At 32.2% G+C, this 12,134-nt stretch overlaps 1 protein-coding gene across 1 annotated transcript in view; it reads left to right on the top strand.

Annotated features, from left to right (window-relative positions):
- The first annotated feature begins 668 nt into the window (after positions 1-668).
- The window catches only part of LOC106476309 (dnaJ homolog subfamily C member 7-like), a 16,042-nt gene continuing 4,576 nt past the window's right edge, over positions 669-12,134 (top strand). Inside the window, exons 1-5 of the mRNA XM_022380216.1 lie at positions 669-760; positions 1,569-1,687; positions 3,355-3,508; positions 3,718-3,882; positions 5,892-5,983. Coding sequence (XP_022235924.1) covers positions 1,581-1,687; positions 3,355-3,508; positions 3,718-3,882; positions 5,892-5,983 — 518 coding nt within the window. The 5' untranslated portion in view covers positions 669-760; positions 1,569-1,580. The remainder of the gene's footprint in view (positions 761-1,568; positions 1,688-3,354; positions 3,509-3,717; positions 3,883-5,891; positions 5,984-12,134) is intronic.

Below are 12,134 nucleotides of genomic sequence, written 5' to 3'. Positions count from 1 at the left end.
GGATTAGTGGTGAAGGTGCTAGTGACACTTGTATTAGGAGAGGTGGATTAGTGGTGAAGGTGCTAGTAACACTTGTGTTACAAGAGTTGGAGTAGTGGTGAACGTGCTAGTGACACTTGTATTAGGAGAGGTGGATTAGTGGTGAAGGTGCTAGTGATGCTTGTGTTAACTAAGTTTAAATTGCAGTAAATGTAAATTAACAAATGAATTCCAGAAAGTAATGTTTATGAATGTGAACAGCACGTGTGATGTTAAAGCATGTAAAAGTAGACAATATCTGCAAATACTGTCTGTTAAGTTGAACAGCATAGGTAGTGTTAAAAGAATGATTTATGTACATTAGTAGCCAGCTTATAGCTCAGTCTTTTTGATCAAACACATCTTCACTTTTATAAGCATTTAGGTTAAATATAGTTTCTAAAATTTATTTTAAAAGTTGGGGATTTTTCAATGATTGAATATGTTGTGAAAAATACTGTAAAATAATACCAAGCAGTTTATTTTTTTTTTAATCTTTTAATATTGCTGTGTTAAAATGATGTTTATTTCAGCATGTATATCTCTAGACCTTAAATACATTTATTTATGTTAAATGTGTTGATAAAAAAAGGAACAGCCATTGAAACTATACTTTAAAGAAAGCCTGACTACCAGTTACTTTACTGTTTTCTTCCCCTGTTTGTAGAAGAAGAATCTGGAACTTCTGGAACATTTCTTGCAAGATGGAGAGAAAGCATACGACAAAAAGGACTACAGAAAAGTAAGATTTCCTTTTTTTCAGAATATGTTTAATAATTAAGCCTTTAAAAACTTAGTCCTCAAAGTAATTGTCACGATACTGCTTTGATCATACAAAGAATAATTCAGATAGGTAACATTTACTGTGTTGTTCTAATGTATGGGGACTTGGTATATTTTATGTTTTGACTGATTTAAAAGTATTAAGCACCTAATTTCTACATATTCTGAATTCAGGACAATATTTTGGAGAAATTCTTTAAAACATACTATTTATTGGTTTACATTGTAGCTCAATTTACTGAATTTTCTCAGCTTGAGAAATTAAGAACTTAATTTTTCTCATTGCTTTCCAAAGAGCTTTGGTGAAGAGTACATATCAACCATGAGTTATAAATCAGGAACTTGTGATGGTGATTGAAGGAAAAAACTTGTTTTTATGTGTTTTATAAACAAGTTCTATTTTTTTCTTTGATGCTAGTTTCATTAATAGTATTAGTTAATTGTTGAATGTATATATATTTATTGTATCATTTTTTTCTTTTTAATTATATATTTTTATGGCAAGGATTATTTAGCATCGTTGGCTTAATATATGGATTTAGGACTTGTCTTAATCTTCTGTTGAACGTGTTTGTACCTTGATAGAGATTATTGGGATTACAGCCAAACGTATTATAACAGCACGAGTAGACAACTGGTGATCATCATAATTGAGAACAGTATATTGAATTAGCTAAAGTTATTACTGGGCTAATTAGATAGATGAAAAGGTAATGATAATAAGTTATATTTCCTTACTTCTAACGTGTAAAAATACTATCACTTAGGTGGTTTTCTGTATGGACAGAGCCCTTCAACAAGCTGTCGCTTCAAATAAGTTCAAACTCATAAAAGCAGAGTGTTTAGCTTTCTTAGGAAGATTTGAAGAAGCTCAAGAAATAGCCAAGTAGGTTGTTGGTTTTCTGATGCCTTTTGTATTCCAGAACTTTACGGCTGTTTATATTAAAATCCTAACAATAATTGGATGAGGCAGATTATAAGTACCATTGTTTCTAGTAAAATAATATATTGTCTTTCTTTTTGAATAAGTAGTTCTGATTTCTCACACCACGTCATATAGTGATGTCTTAGAATTAACACATCATTCAGTTTGATGTATCTCTGGAGTTCTGTTAAAAACTTCTTTCATACAAAAAAAATTAATATTCTGCAATTATAAACAGGTGTGTGAGGACTACTTGTAGGACATTGGGTTTTATTGTATTTTATCATAGTGTTCACTATATAGTGACTAGATAGTAGTGTCTAGTCATAATATTGTGGCTGTTAAGTGTTCACTAGATAGTAGTGTCCAGTCATAATGTTGTGGCTATTAGTGTTCACTAGATAGTAGTGTCCAGTCATAATGTTGTGGCTATTAGTGTCCACTAGATAGTAGTGTCCAGTCATAATGTTGTGGCTATTAGTGTTCACTAGATAGTGACTAGATAGTAGGGTCCAGTCATAATGTTGTGGCTATTAGTATTCACTAGATAGTAGTGTCTAGTCATAATGTTGTGGCTATTAGTGTTCACTGTATAGGCACTAGATAGTAGTGTCTAGTCATAATGTTGTGGCTATTAATGTTCACTGTTTAGGCACTAGATAGTAGTGTCTAGTCATAATGTTGTGGCTATTAATGTTCACTGTATAGTTACTAGATAGTAGTGTCTAGTCATAATGTTGTGACTATTAATGTTCACTGTATTGTCACTAGATAGTAGTGTCTAGTCATAATATTGTGGCTATTAGTGTCCACTAGATAGTAGTGTCTAGTCATAATGTTGTGGCTATTAGTGTTCACTAGATAGTAGTGTCCAGTCATAATGTTGTGGCTATTAGTGTTCACTAGATACTAGTGTCTAGTCATAATGTTGTGGCTATTAGTGTCCACTAGATAGTAGTGTCCAGCCATAATGTTGTGGCTATTAGTGTTCACCATATAGTCACCAGATAGTAGTGTCTAGTCATAATGTTGTGGCTATTAGTGTTCACTAGATAGTGACTAGATAGTAGGGTCCAGTCATAATGTTGTGGCTATTAGTATTCACTAGATAGTAGTGTCCAGTCATAATGTTGTGGCTATTAGTGTTCACTAGATAGTAGTGTCCAGTCATAATGTTGTGGCTATTAGTGTTCACTGTATAGTCGTGTCCAATCATAATGTTGTGGCTATTAGTGTTCACTAGATAGTAGTGTCTAATCATAATATTGTGGCTATTAGTTTTCACTGTATAGTCACTAGATAGTAGTGTCTAGTCATAATGTTGTGGCTATTAGTTTCACTGTATAGTCACTAGATAGTAGTGTCTAGTCATAATATTGTGGCTATTAGTGTTCACTGTATAGTCACTAGATAGTAGTGTCTAGTCATAATGTTGTGGCTATTAGTGTTCACTTATATATAGTCACTAGATAGTGTCCAGCCATAATGTTGTGGCTATTAGTGTTCACTGTATAGTCACTAGATAAGTAGTGTCCAGTAAAGTATTGGCTACTAGTAGTATCCAATGAAGTTAATTCTTATAAGATTTATCGATAATAGAATTAATTTTACATGTTTTATTATTCTAGTGATATTCTTCATCTAGACGCTATGAATGTAGATGCTCTTTATGTTAGAGGAATGTGTCTGTATTACCAGGATTTTATTGAAAAGTCCTATAGTCATTTACAGCAAGTCCTGAGGCTTGCACCTGATTACTCAAAAGTACGAGATCTTTATAGGGTGAGTTTGTAACTTTGTGTTACTCTAGTTGTTTATAAAGTATGTTTAAGATTGGTTAGTATTATTATATATGGTGCTGATTTAACATGATTTACCAGGGGGGGTCTAATATGTATAACTATAGTCTGAGTTAGTAGTTATGTTATAAATTAAAGTAGTTTTAACTTGAATAATGTTACTTACCGATTTCTCTTGGTTATATCTACCAGAAAGTTAAACTTTTAATGACCAAGAAAGATGAGGGAAATGAAGCTTTCAAGAAAGGAAGACTACAAGAGGCATATAATCTCTATTCTAGTGCTCTGGAAATTGACCCATCCAATGTTTACACCAATGCAAAGCTTTATTTTAATCGTGCTACTGTATGTGCTAAGGTAAGTTAATCATTCTGTAGTAGTGATAATCAAAAACCAAGAAATAAAAAAAAAAGATATCCGTAATATGTAGTAATTTTTTAAAAGGTATAAATATGAAATTTACAGACATGGTTTTATTTATTTCATTTTAATATGAATGTAACAACAGGTGTTTAAAAAAAACCTTGAATAATTGAAGTGCCACCCCATGGACCAATACGTAGAACAGTCAGTGTAAGCTCAATTACATAATAAGTCAAACATATTTATATTTAGAAATTGAATTTTTTTTTTATTATATTTAACAGAATTTGTATCTCAACAGTCTAATAAGACAAACATCACTTCAAGCTTTTTTTTTCTGTCTTACTGGAAATGACAAAAACTGTTGAGAACATAAGAAATAAAGTTCAAAGACAGTTTTAATGGTGAAGTTACTAACATTGTTCCTTAAATTTTTAAAGCAAAACATTTATAGTAAAATAAGTAATGTGGGAACACATGAGTGATACAAAAGTAAAGTGAATAAGGTGTACAATGAACTAGTATTTTAAATCTGAGTCTTTTGCTTAACACAGAGCATTACATTATTTTTATACAGTATATCAGTGTACAGTTTTGGAATAATGTACTAAACGTTCTGTATTACTCCTCTTAATTCAGTCTTTTTTTACCTTCTTGGTTTTTACATGAAACACATACAGCCTCAAGAATGTGCATGTTGGGACTGTGTGAATTAAGTCATGTTCATTTGCCTTTTACATGAAACACATACAGCCTCAAGAATGTGCATGTTGGGACTGTGTGAATTAAGTCATGTTCATTTGCCTTTTACATGAAACACATACAGCCTCAAGAATGTGCATGTTGGGACTGTGTGAATTAAGTCATGTTCATTTGCCTTTTTCTTGAATAACAAATTATCTTGTCTGGCATCGCTGTCTTCTTGGAAGTTGAGCTCCTGAGGGAGTGGCATGATGGATTACAATTCTCCTGTACTTTTCAGCAGTCAGGGTGCCATCAATTTTGTGTATACCACCAACATTGTTGGCTGAGATACAGTCTCCAACTTGACTATGATACTATTCTCTCTTTTTTTCCTGTCAAACAAACTGGATTCACCTTTGAATATCACACATTTCCAATTTTTCTCACTCCACTGTTTGTGGTCTAATGCCCATTTTAACTTTTTGGTATGTTTGCAGCTGTTTTCATTTCATGCTAATGTGTATTTGACTGTTTTTAAGGTAATTCACACCTGTATTTACAGCAAAGTTATTTACAAGTTCCTCACTCGACCTTTACCTCTCACAGAATGAACGTATCCTGAGATACGTAACATCACCTTTGGAGGGTTTCAGTTTTCTTCTTCAAACACTTCAGGTATTAACAGTGCCAAATTTTCCATGGAGTATATCCTTGAATGACCAAAATTTTTATTTCTATTTGCTTATCATGTGATATATCAGTCTTGTGAGCTATACCTGGAACCAGAATACTGCTGGGCATAGTATGACTACTTGTGCTTTTTTATAGGTTTTATACTAATAAGGCAAACTCTGATTGGATGGATGTCCACCAATCACAGTGTAAGCCATCAACATGTAGTTGTATTCTAGAGAAATTTATTTTTACATGATACAGTTGTGGCATTCATGTGATATTTGCTTTTTATATCCTTTTTCCTCACTTTCCATAATTAATTCCCATTCTTATATATATTAATGTATGTTGCTTTGTGGTAAGGCTGAACTGTTATTATATTAGCAAGAACAGTAAGACAATGGACACATTTTGTGATTCTCTAAATTTATTAAAATTTCTCTTAATAGGTAATTTCTTGTAGTTTTAATAATCTTTTCAGCACATTTGTTTCGAGAAAATTGTACTTTGGTGCTACAATACAGTTGAAGCTCTGTGATCTTAAAAACACCAAGTTTTTCAAGTAAGTTGTTTTAGAAAAGCAACCTATGATGTTAATTTACTTTCACACTTACTTACCACCACTATGTTGCTTCTTATAATAGATTTCTAAAGTAAAAGAAGCTATAGAAGACTGTACAGAAGCCATCAGGCTGGATGAAAATTACATAAAAGCGTATCTACGTCGTGCAAAGTGGTAAACAATTTTATCTTTTTGTCTAAATATAGAAAAGTTGATGAATTGTCATAGTTAGGAAGCAAAGTTTTTTTTACCACTTTACAATCGGTTGATTTTATAAGGTTTTCAAGCAACTGTGGTTCCTTGTAGAATTTTCCCCGTCCCACCAAACATGCTCACCCTTTCAACCATGGGGGCATTATAATGTGACGGTCAATCCCACTATTTGTTCGTAAAAGAGTAGCCCAAGAGTTGGTAGTGGGTGGTGATAACTAGCTGCCTTCCCTCTAGCCTTTCACTGCTAAATTAGAGATGACCAGTGTAGATGACCCTCGTGTAGCTTTGTGCAAAATTCAAAAACAAACAATCCTTTTAGCATTTTATTTTGGAAACTTTTATTGGGTCACTTAAGAGGAAAGTGTCATGAATTATGTGCCGATGTTTCATAACAGTTCAATGGGAAAGACATGGATGAATTTACTGGGTAACTATGCGAGGTGTTTTTCTTGTTTACTCTATTTTTATTTGTTCGTAAACCAATTGTTTTATGCATTTTTCAGCTTGTTACTAACATATTATTATTAATGATTTATAATAGATATTTGCTAGTATAACTATAAATAAAATTAATGGACTTTGAGTTTCGGTATAAAATGCTACAAGTATATTACAGTAATGAGCAGACTTGAACCCTTTTATGTTCCACCGTCACAAAAACATCCATACATCCTTTGAAATAACATTAATTTTTCATTTGAATGATATTGCCGTTTGTCGACTGCAACACATCTGTACGTCAAACATCATTCTTTTAACATCTTGTTGCTGTTACTTGAATTTGCTTTCATGTTTTAACTTAGAATCTTCTATTATCAATGAAGTAGGATATTTATCTTTTAACTTGTTTTAGCTTTGCTGTCCGTTAATGTCATGTTCTTCTTGTCCCTAACTCCTGACAGTTAGGATATTATAACATACTAACAGAAATGTACTGTCCCGTGTGGTAAATGACATCATGATTTTTTGGACAGTATTTTTTATAATTGGATGTAAATCCAGTAAAATATTTCATCACCTGTACTCCTTTCGGAAATTGCAAACTACTGGTGAGCAATGATTTTATAAATAAGAGAACACGTTAGCAATAACTCTCAGAATACATGTATAGACATAATTGTAGGAAAGTTTGATTTCAAAACCAAAGTTCACAATCCGTACAGACTAAAAGGAAATATTGTTCTATGGTAAGCAGATTGCATGAAAAATTATATGTATATAACCTCACGTTTCAAGTGATGTATATTTCTAGCTTTAAACATTTGAAAATTGTTCAGTTTTTTTGAAATTGTTTGATACTACTACAATTAAAGATTTACTGATTTAGGTATTTCAATTAAAATAAGTGAGAAAATTAATAAAAAGTTTAGATTTGTAGCTATCTCAAATACAGAAGTGTTTTAGCTTTTCAGCAGGGAGTTTATTTAATTATGCATCCCCCAAAAATTATTTATTAGCAAGGTAAAAAGTAAGTTAGGGTTAACAGCTGTTTTTATTATTTCATCCAAATTGTTTGATAATAAAACTCGAGTAAATATATATATTTCTTTTGTCTGTGTGTTTTAGTGATGATTTTATTTTGTTTGTTGGGAGAAAAAGTTGTAGAGATTTTGTAAACTTAATGTTTTAATGTGGAGTTAAAAACCATTGACTAAACCAAAATGTCATTAAGCCTAACAAAAAAAATTACATTTTATTCCAAGCATATGAATAAAATTGTTGAGTTTTCAAACTTTTTAAAGATCTTGAAGATATGAATATCAAATTCCAGGATTTCGAGGCCCTAAAAAACTGTGTCATACAGTGTACATGTTTCAGGGCCTCAAATATCACTAACTGGTATCATACAGTGTACATGTTTCACACAGTTTGTTCAGGGCCTCAAATATCACTAACTGGTATGAACAAACTGTGTGAAACATGTACACTGTATGATACCAGTTAGTGATATTTGAGGCCCTGAACAAACTGTGTGAAACATGTACAGTGTATGATACCAGTTAGGGATATTTGAAGCCCTGAACAAACTGTGTGAAACATGTACAGTGTATGATACCAGTTAGGGATATTTGAGGCCCTGAACAAACTGTGTGAAACATGTATACTGTATGATACCAGTTAGTGATATTTGAGGCCCTGAACAAACTGTGTGAAACGTGTACACTGTATGATACCAGTTAGGGATATTTGAGGCCCTGAAAAAACTGTGTGAAACGTATACTGTGATGATACCAGCTAGGGATATTTGAGGCCCTGAAAAAACTGTGTGAAACATGTACACTGTATGATACCCGTTAGGTATATTTGAAGCCCTGAACAAACTGTGTGAAACGTATACTGTATGATACCCGTTAGGTATATTTGAAGCCCTGAAAAAACTGTGTGAAACATGTATACTGTATGATACCAGTTAGGGATATTTGAGGCTCTGAACAAACTGTGTGAAACATGTACAGTGTATGATACCTGTTAGGCATATTTGAAGCCCTGAACAAACTGTGTGAAATCTGTACACTGTATGATACCAGCTAGCGATATAGTTTTTTACTTGTAACCGTCTAGTGATGTATAGTGTACATCTTTTATAAGATTGGTTATAAGTTTCATAAAGGAGACATCTTTTAAGATATTGCTTCAATAAAAACAAATAATTTCATTTTGAAGTCTGTGTTAGTGGATAAAAACTTAGTGTTTGTGAAATGAATAGATATTTTTCATGGTGTTACAATTTATTTGAAGTTAAAATAATGATTTTAAAAGATAGCGCTTTGGAGCAATTAAACCTATCAGTATTTCTAAAATTACGAAGAAACTTTTTCAGAATGTTACACAATTGTAGGAGAAAAAAAAGAGTTAGAATCTTGCTGAATTTATAAAAACAGTTCACAAGTAAATGATATGTTATAAAACTGTTTTTGTATCTGTGTTTTAGCTACATGGACACCCACCTCTAGTTGGCTCCTTCGTGCAAACAGTTTCGTAATCCCTCACACACTCTTCAAACATTTCTAAAACTATTTTAGTTTGAAAAAGAAATTAACAAAAGGTGAGAGAGAGATTTAGTTGTAGAAGATGGGAAGAACACCAGGCTGGTTGGTATCTTTATAGTTTTATAAAGTAAATATAATGAATACGAAGTAAGCAACTATGAAGAAGCCATTAATTAATAATTAGTAAAAAGAAGGCATTTCAAATCAATGGAAAAGCTCGAAGCTAGTAATTGTTTAGAAAGTGAGCAACTGTATAACTTGTACTTCCACGTGATGGAGTGAACAAGAGGAAAATGACTATTTAATTTCAACACGTAAAGTTAATACAACTATTTGATACCTGTACAGGAAGTACAGAGATATGGGTTAGTACAGGAAAAGTGAATGTTTAGTTTTTATACAAAAAAATGGGCAAGAGGCTTCTCGTTAATTACTTGTATTTCAAGAAAGTAACAACAGACAGACAGGGTAAGGTTTTACACTGAAATAAGCGAAAAAGAAATACGTAGTTAGATAGATTAAGTAAAGAAAATAAGAAAAGCCATTTGGAGTTTTGGAGAGAAAGAACCGAGGGACAGAAGGACGTTTGGAATATGAAACACTTTGAGTAGCAAAATTTTTCATCATTAAAGATTACGCATGTAAACAAAATCTTCAAGAAAAATAACTTTAGTGTGTAAAAAACGTTACATTCATCAGTAGTAGCGTTCGTAATGCTTAAGTTACCAATTTTTATTATTGTTTTATTTCTATAAGGATTATTCTGCATTGTTAGAATAATATATAGATTTAGGTCTAACCCAAATCTCCTAAGCTGGCTGAAACTTGAGAGATATTTGTAGGATTATGGCCAAAAGTATCGTGAGCAGTGAGAGTGCCCACTGATGAATCCATGTATTCGTTACTGGATTAAGTTTTCTGATTTGTGTAGGTAGGCAGTTTGACGTTGATGTTTAAAAGTTAATGAGTTATTATTATAGATTGATTCAACATTACTTTATGACCATATCTATAAGGGTGGGGGTCAAAGTGCGCAAGTCACGACCTGTTACAGAATGTCATTCAACATGGTATGTATTTGATGTCAGAGTTATCAACGATTCATTTTAGTTTACACAACTAATTTAATGACAGTTCCTGATAGAGGAGAATAAAAAAAACACATACATGATACAGAAATACTGAAAGAAACTAATGATATACATTCTGGAGTTTCTAAAGGATATCCACATACAGTATGCTAACTGTACAGTAGACAAAAGTGTCTGTTCTTCACATGAATGACAATTTGAAGACTATCTTAAGTACAGATACTTTTGTAACTCATCTGATATTTTGTGTGTATAATGAACTTGTACATTTTACTTAAAGTTTGTCTCATTTTGTGTAGAAACACTTAGTAGATTTGGAATTATAATTAACATTCCTTCTTCAGTGCCCCTCAGTGGCACAGCAGTATGTCGATGGACTTACAACGCTAGAAACCAGGTTTTGATACCGTAGTGGGCAGAGCACAGATAACCCATTGTGTAGCTTTGTGCTTAACTTCAAACAATCAAACAAACCTTCTTCAGTACGTGGTTGGTCTGTTGGATTGAGGCTGTACACTTTGATGTAAACAAGAGACATATAATGTAGGTAACCGGCTTTGACCAGAAGTTAACACTAAAAGGTTAATGGCTGTGTTGTTTTTATAGAGGTATTCAGCACTATCGTATAAATGCATTTCATGGAAGAACAAGAATTAAAACTTCCGTTTAACTCCTTTCTTATGATGACCCTTTTATTTGCACGTCACAAGATTTTACTTAGTTACATTTAAAATTTAATTAAGCTATTTTATGCTCAATGAAAGCAGCATAAAAATTTACATTATTGTTCAAAGTTTTAAATCCTTTATTTCAAAAGAAAAATTCATAAAGTTTAGTTTTATTCTGCAAGTTCAGAAAATGTTAAATTTGTAGTTTGATCAGTTCTTGACTCACGCTAACCTTCCGTATGTAGAAAGAATCTACGTTAATTGCTCTGTTTTCAAGATCCATAGGGCACATTTGGGGAAAGGAAAAATAAATTTCTTTGACAGCTGCCATGTCCACTTTGTATACACAGAGTAGTGATTTCTCAGCCAATTATACTTAGTTGAGCTACATGTTTACAACCAATGGAAAGAGCGCTTTTTGAAGTATGTTCTCTGAACTGTTATTTTAAAATTGGTGCAAAGAATTATATATAGAGAACTAGTTAAAGCACTTTGAGCATTGTTGCTGCTTTGTCCTTGCCTCTTTAGCATTATTTCTCACCTAGAAATGTTAATTACATAGACAGTTTCATTGTATTTAGGTTTTACTTTTATATTTTACTTAATTATGTGTTATTTAGGTTTTAAAATTCATATTTCAAAGGTTTAATAATTTTTCTATATATATATAAATAAGCCAATGCCTGCTCGGTTCACAAGAGATATCATAACACGCGAATGCCATCACGTTCTGCCGAGGGCTAAAGTTTACTATACAGTAATATTGGTCGGGGACACCCGTTTACTTGTGTTACAATAAGTAACAGAGCTGAAGGACAGGAAAAGGTAATAAAACATTAAAATAAATTATATGTGAAAATGTAAAAGACACACAAAAAAGATGTTTTCATATTATTTCACCAAATATTAAATGGTGTGTACATTTTTTCCTATGTCTTACTTTTTAAACATTTCATTGTAATGTACTATAGACTGTATAGTATAAGTTGACGATAATAGCTACTGTTAGTAATATCATAGAGAAAGTGAAAAATATATATATATATATATATATAATAATTTTATTTAAAAAGAAGTTTAGATATTTGCTTTGGAAGTTCTAGGGGTCATGCAAATGAAATTTGAAACCTATAAGTTGGAAAAAAAAAATTTATACACATGTTGTTTTCTTGGTTATGCAAGAGGCTACTTGGGTTCATACCTGTAAACTTAGAATTAATCTTATACACGTGTTGTTTTCTTGGTTATGCAAGAGGCTACTTGGGTTCACTCCCGTAAACTTAGAATTAATCTTATACACGTGTTGTTTTCTTGGTTATGCAAGAGGCTACTTGGGTTCACTCCCGTAAACTTAGAATTAATC

Source organism: Limulus polyphemus, unplaced genomic scaffold, assembly GCF_000517525.1.
Source record: "Limulus polyphemus unplaced genomic scaffold, Limulus_polyphemus-2.1.2 Scaffold10243, whole genome shotgun sequence".
Lineage (NCBI taxonomy): Eukaryota > Metazoa > Arthropoda > Merostomata > Xiphosura > Limulidae > Limulus > Limulus polyphemus.
This window is presented reverse-complemented; position numbering and strand designations above follow the sequence as displayed.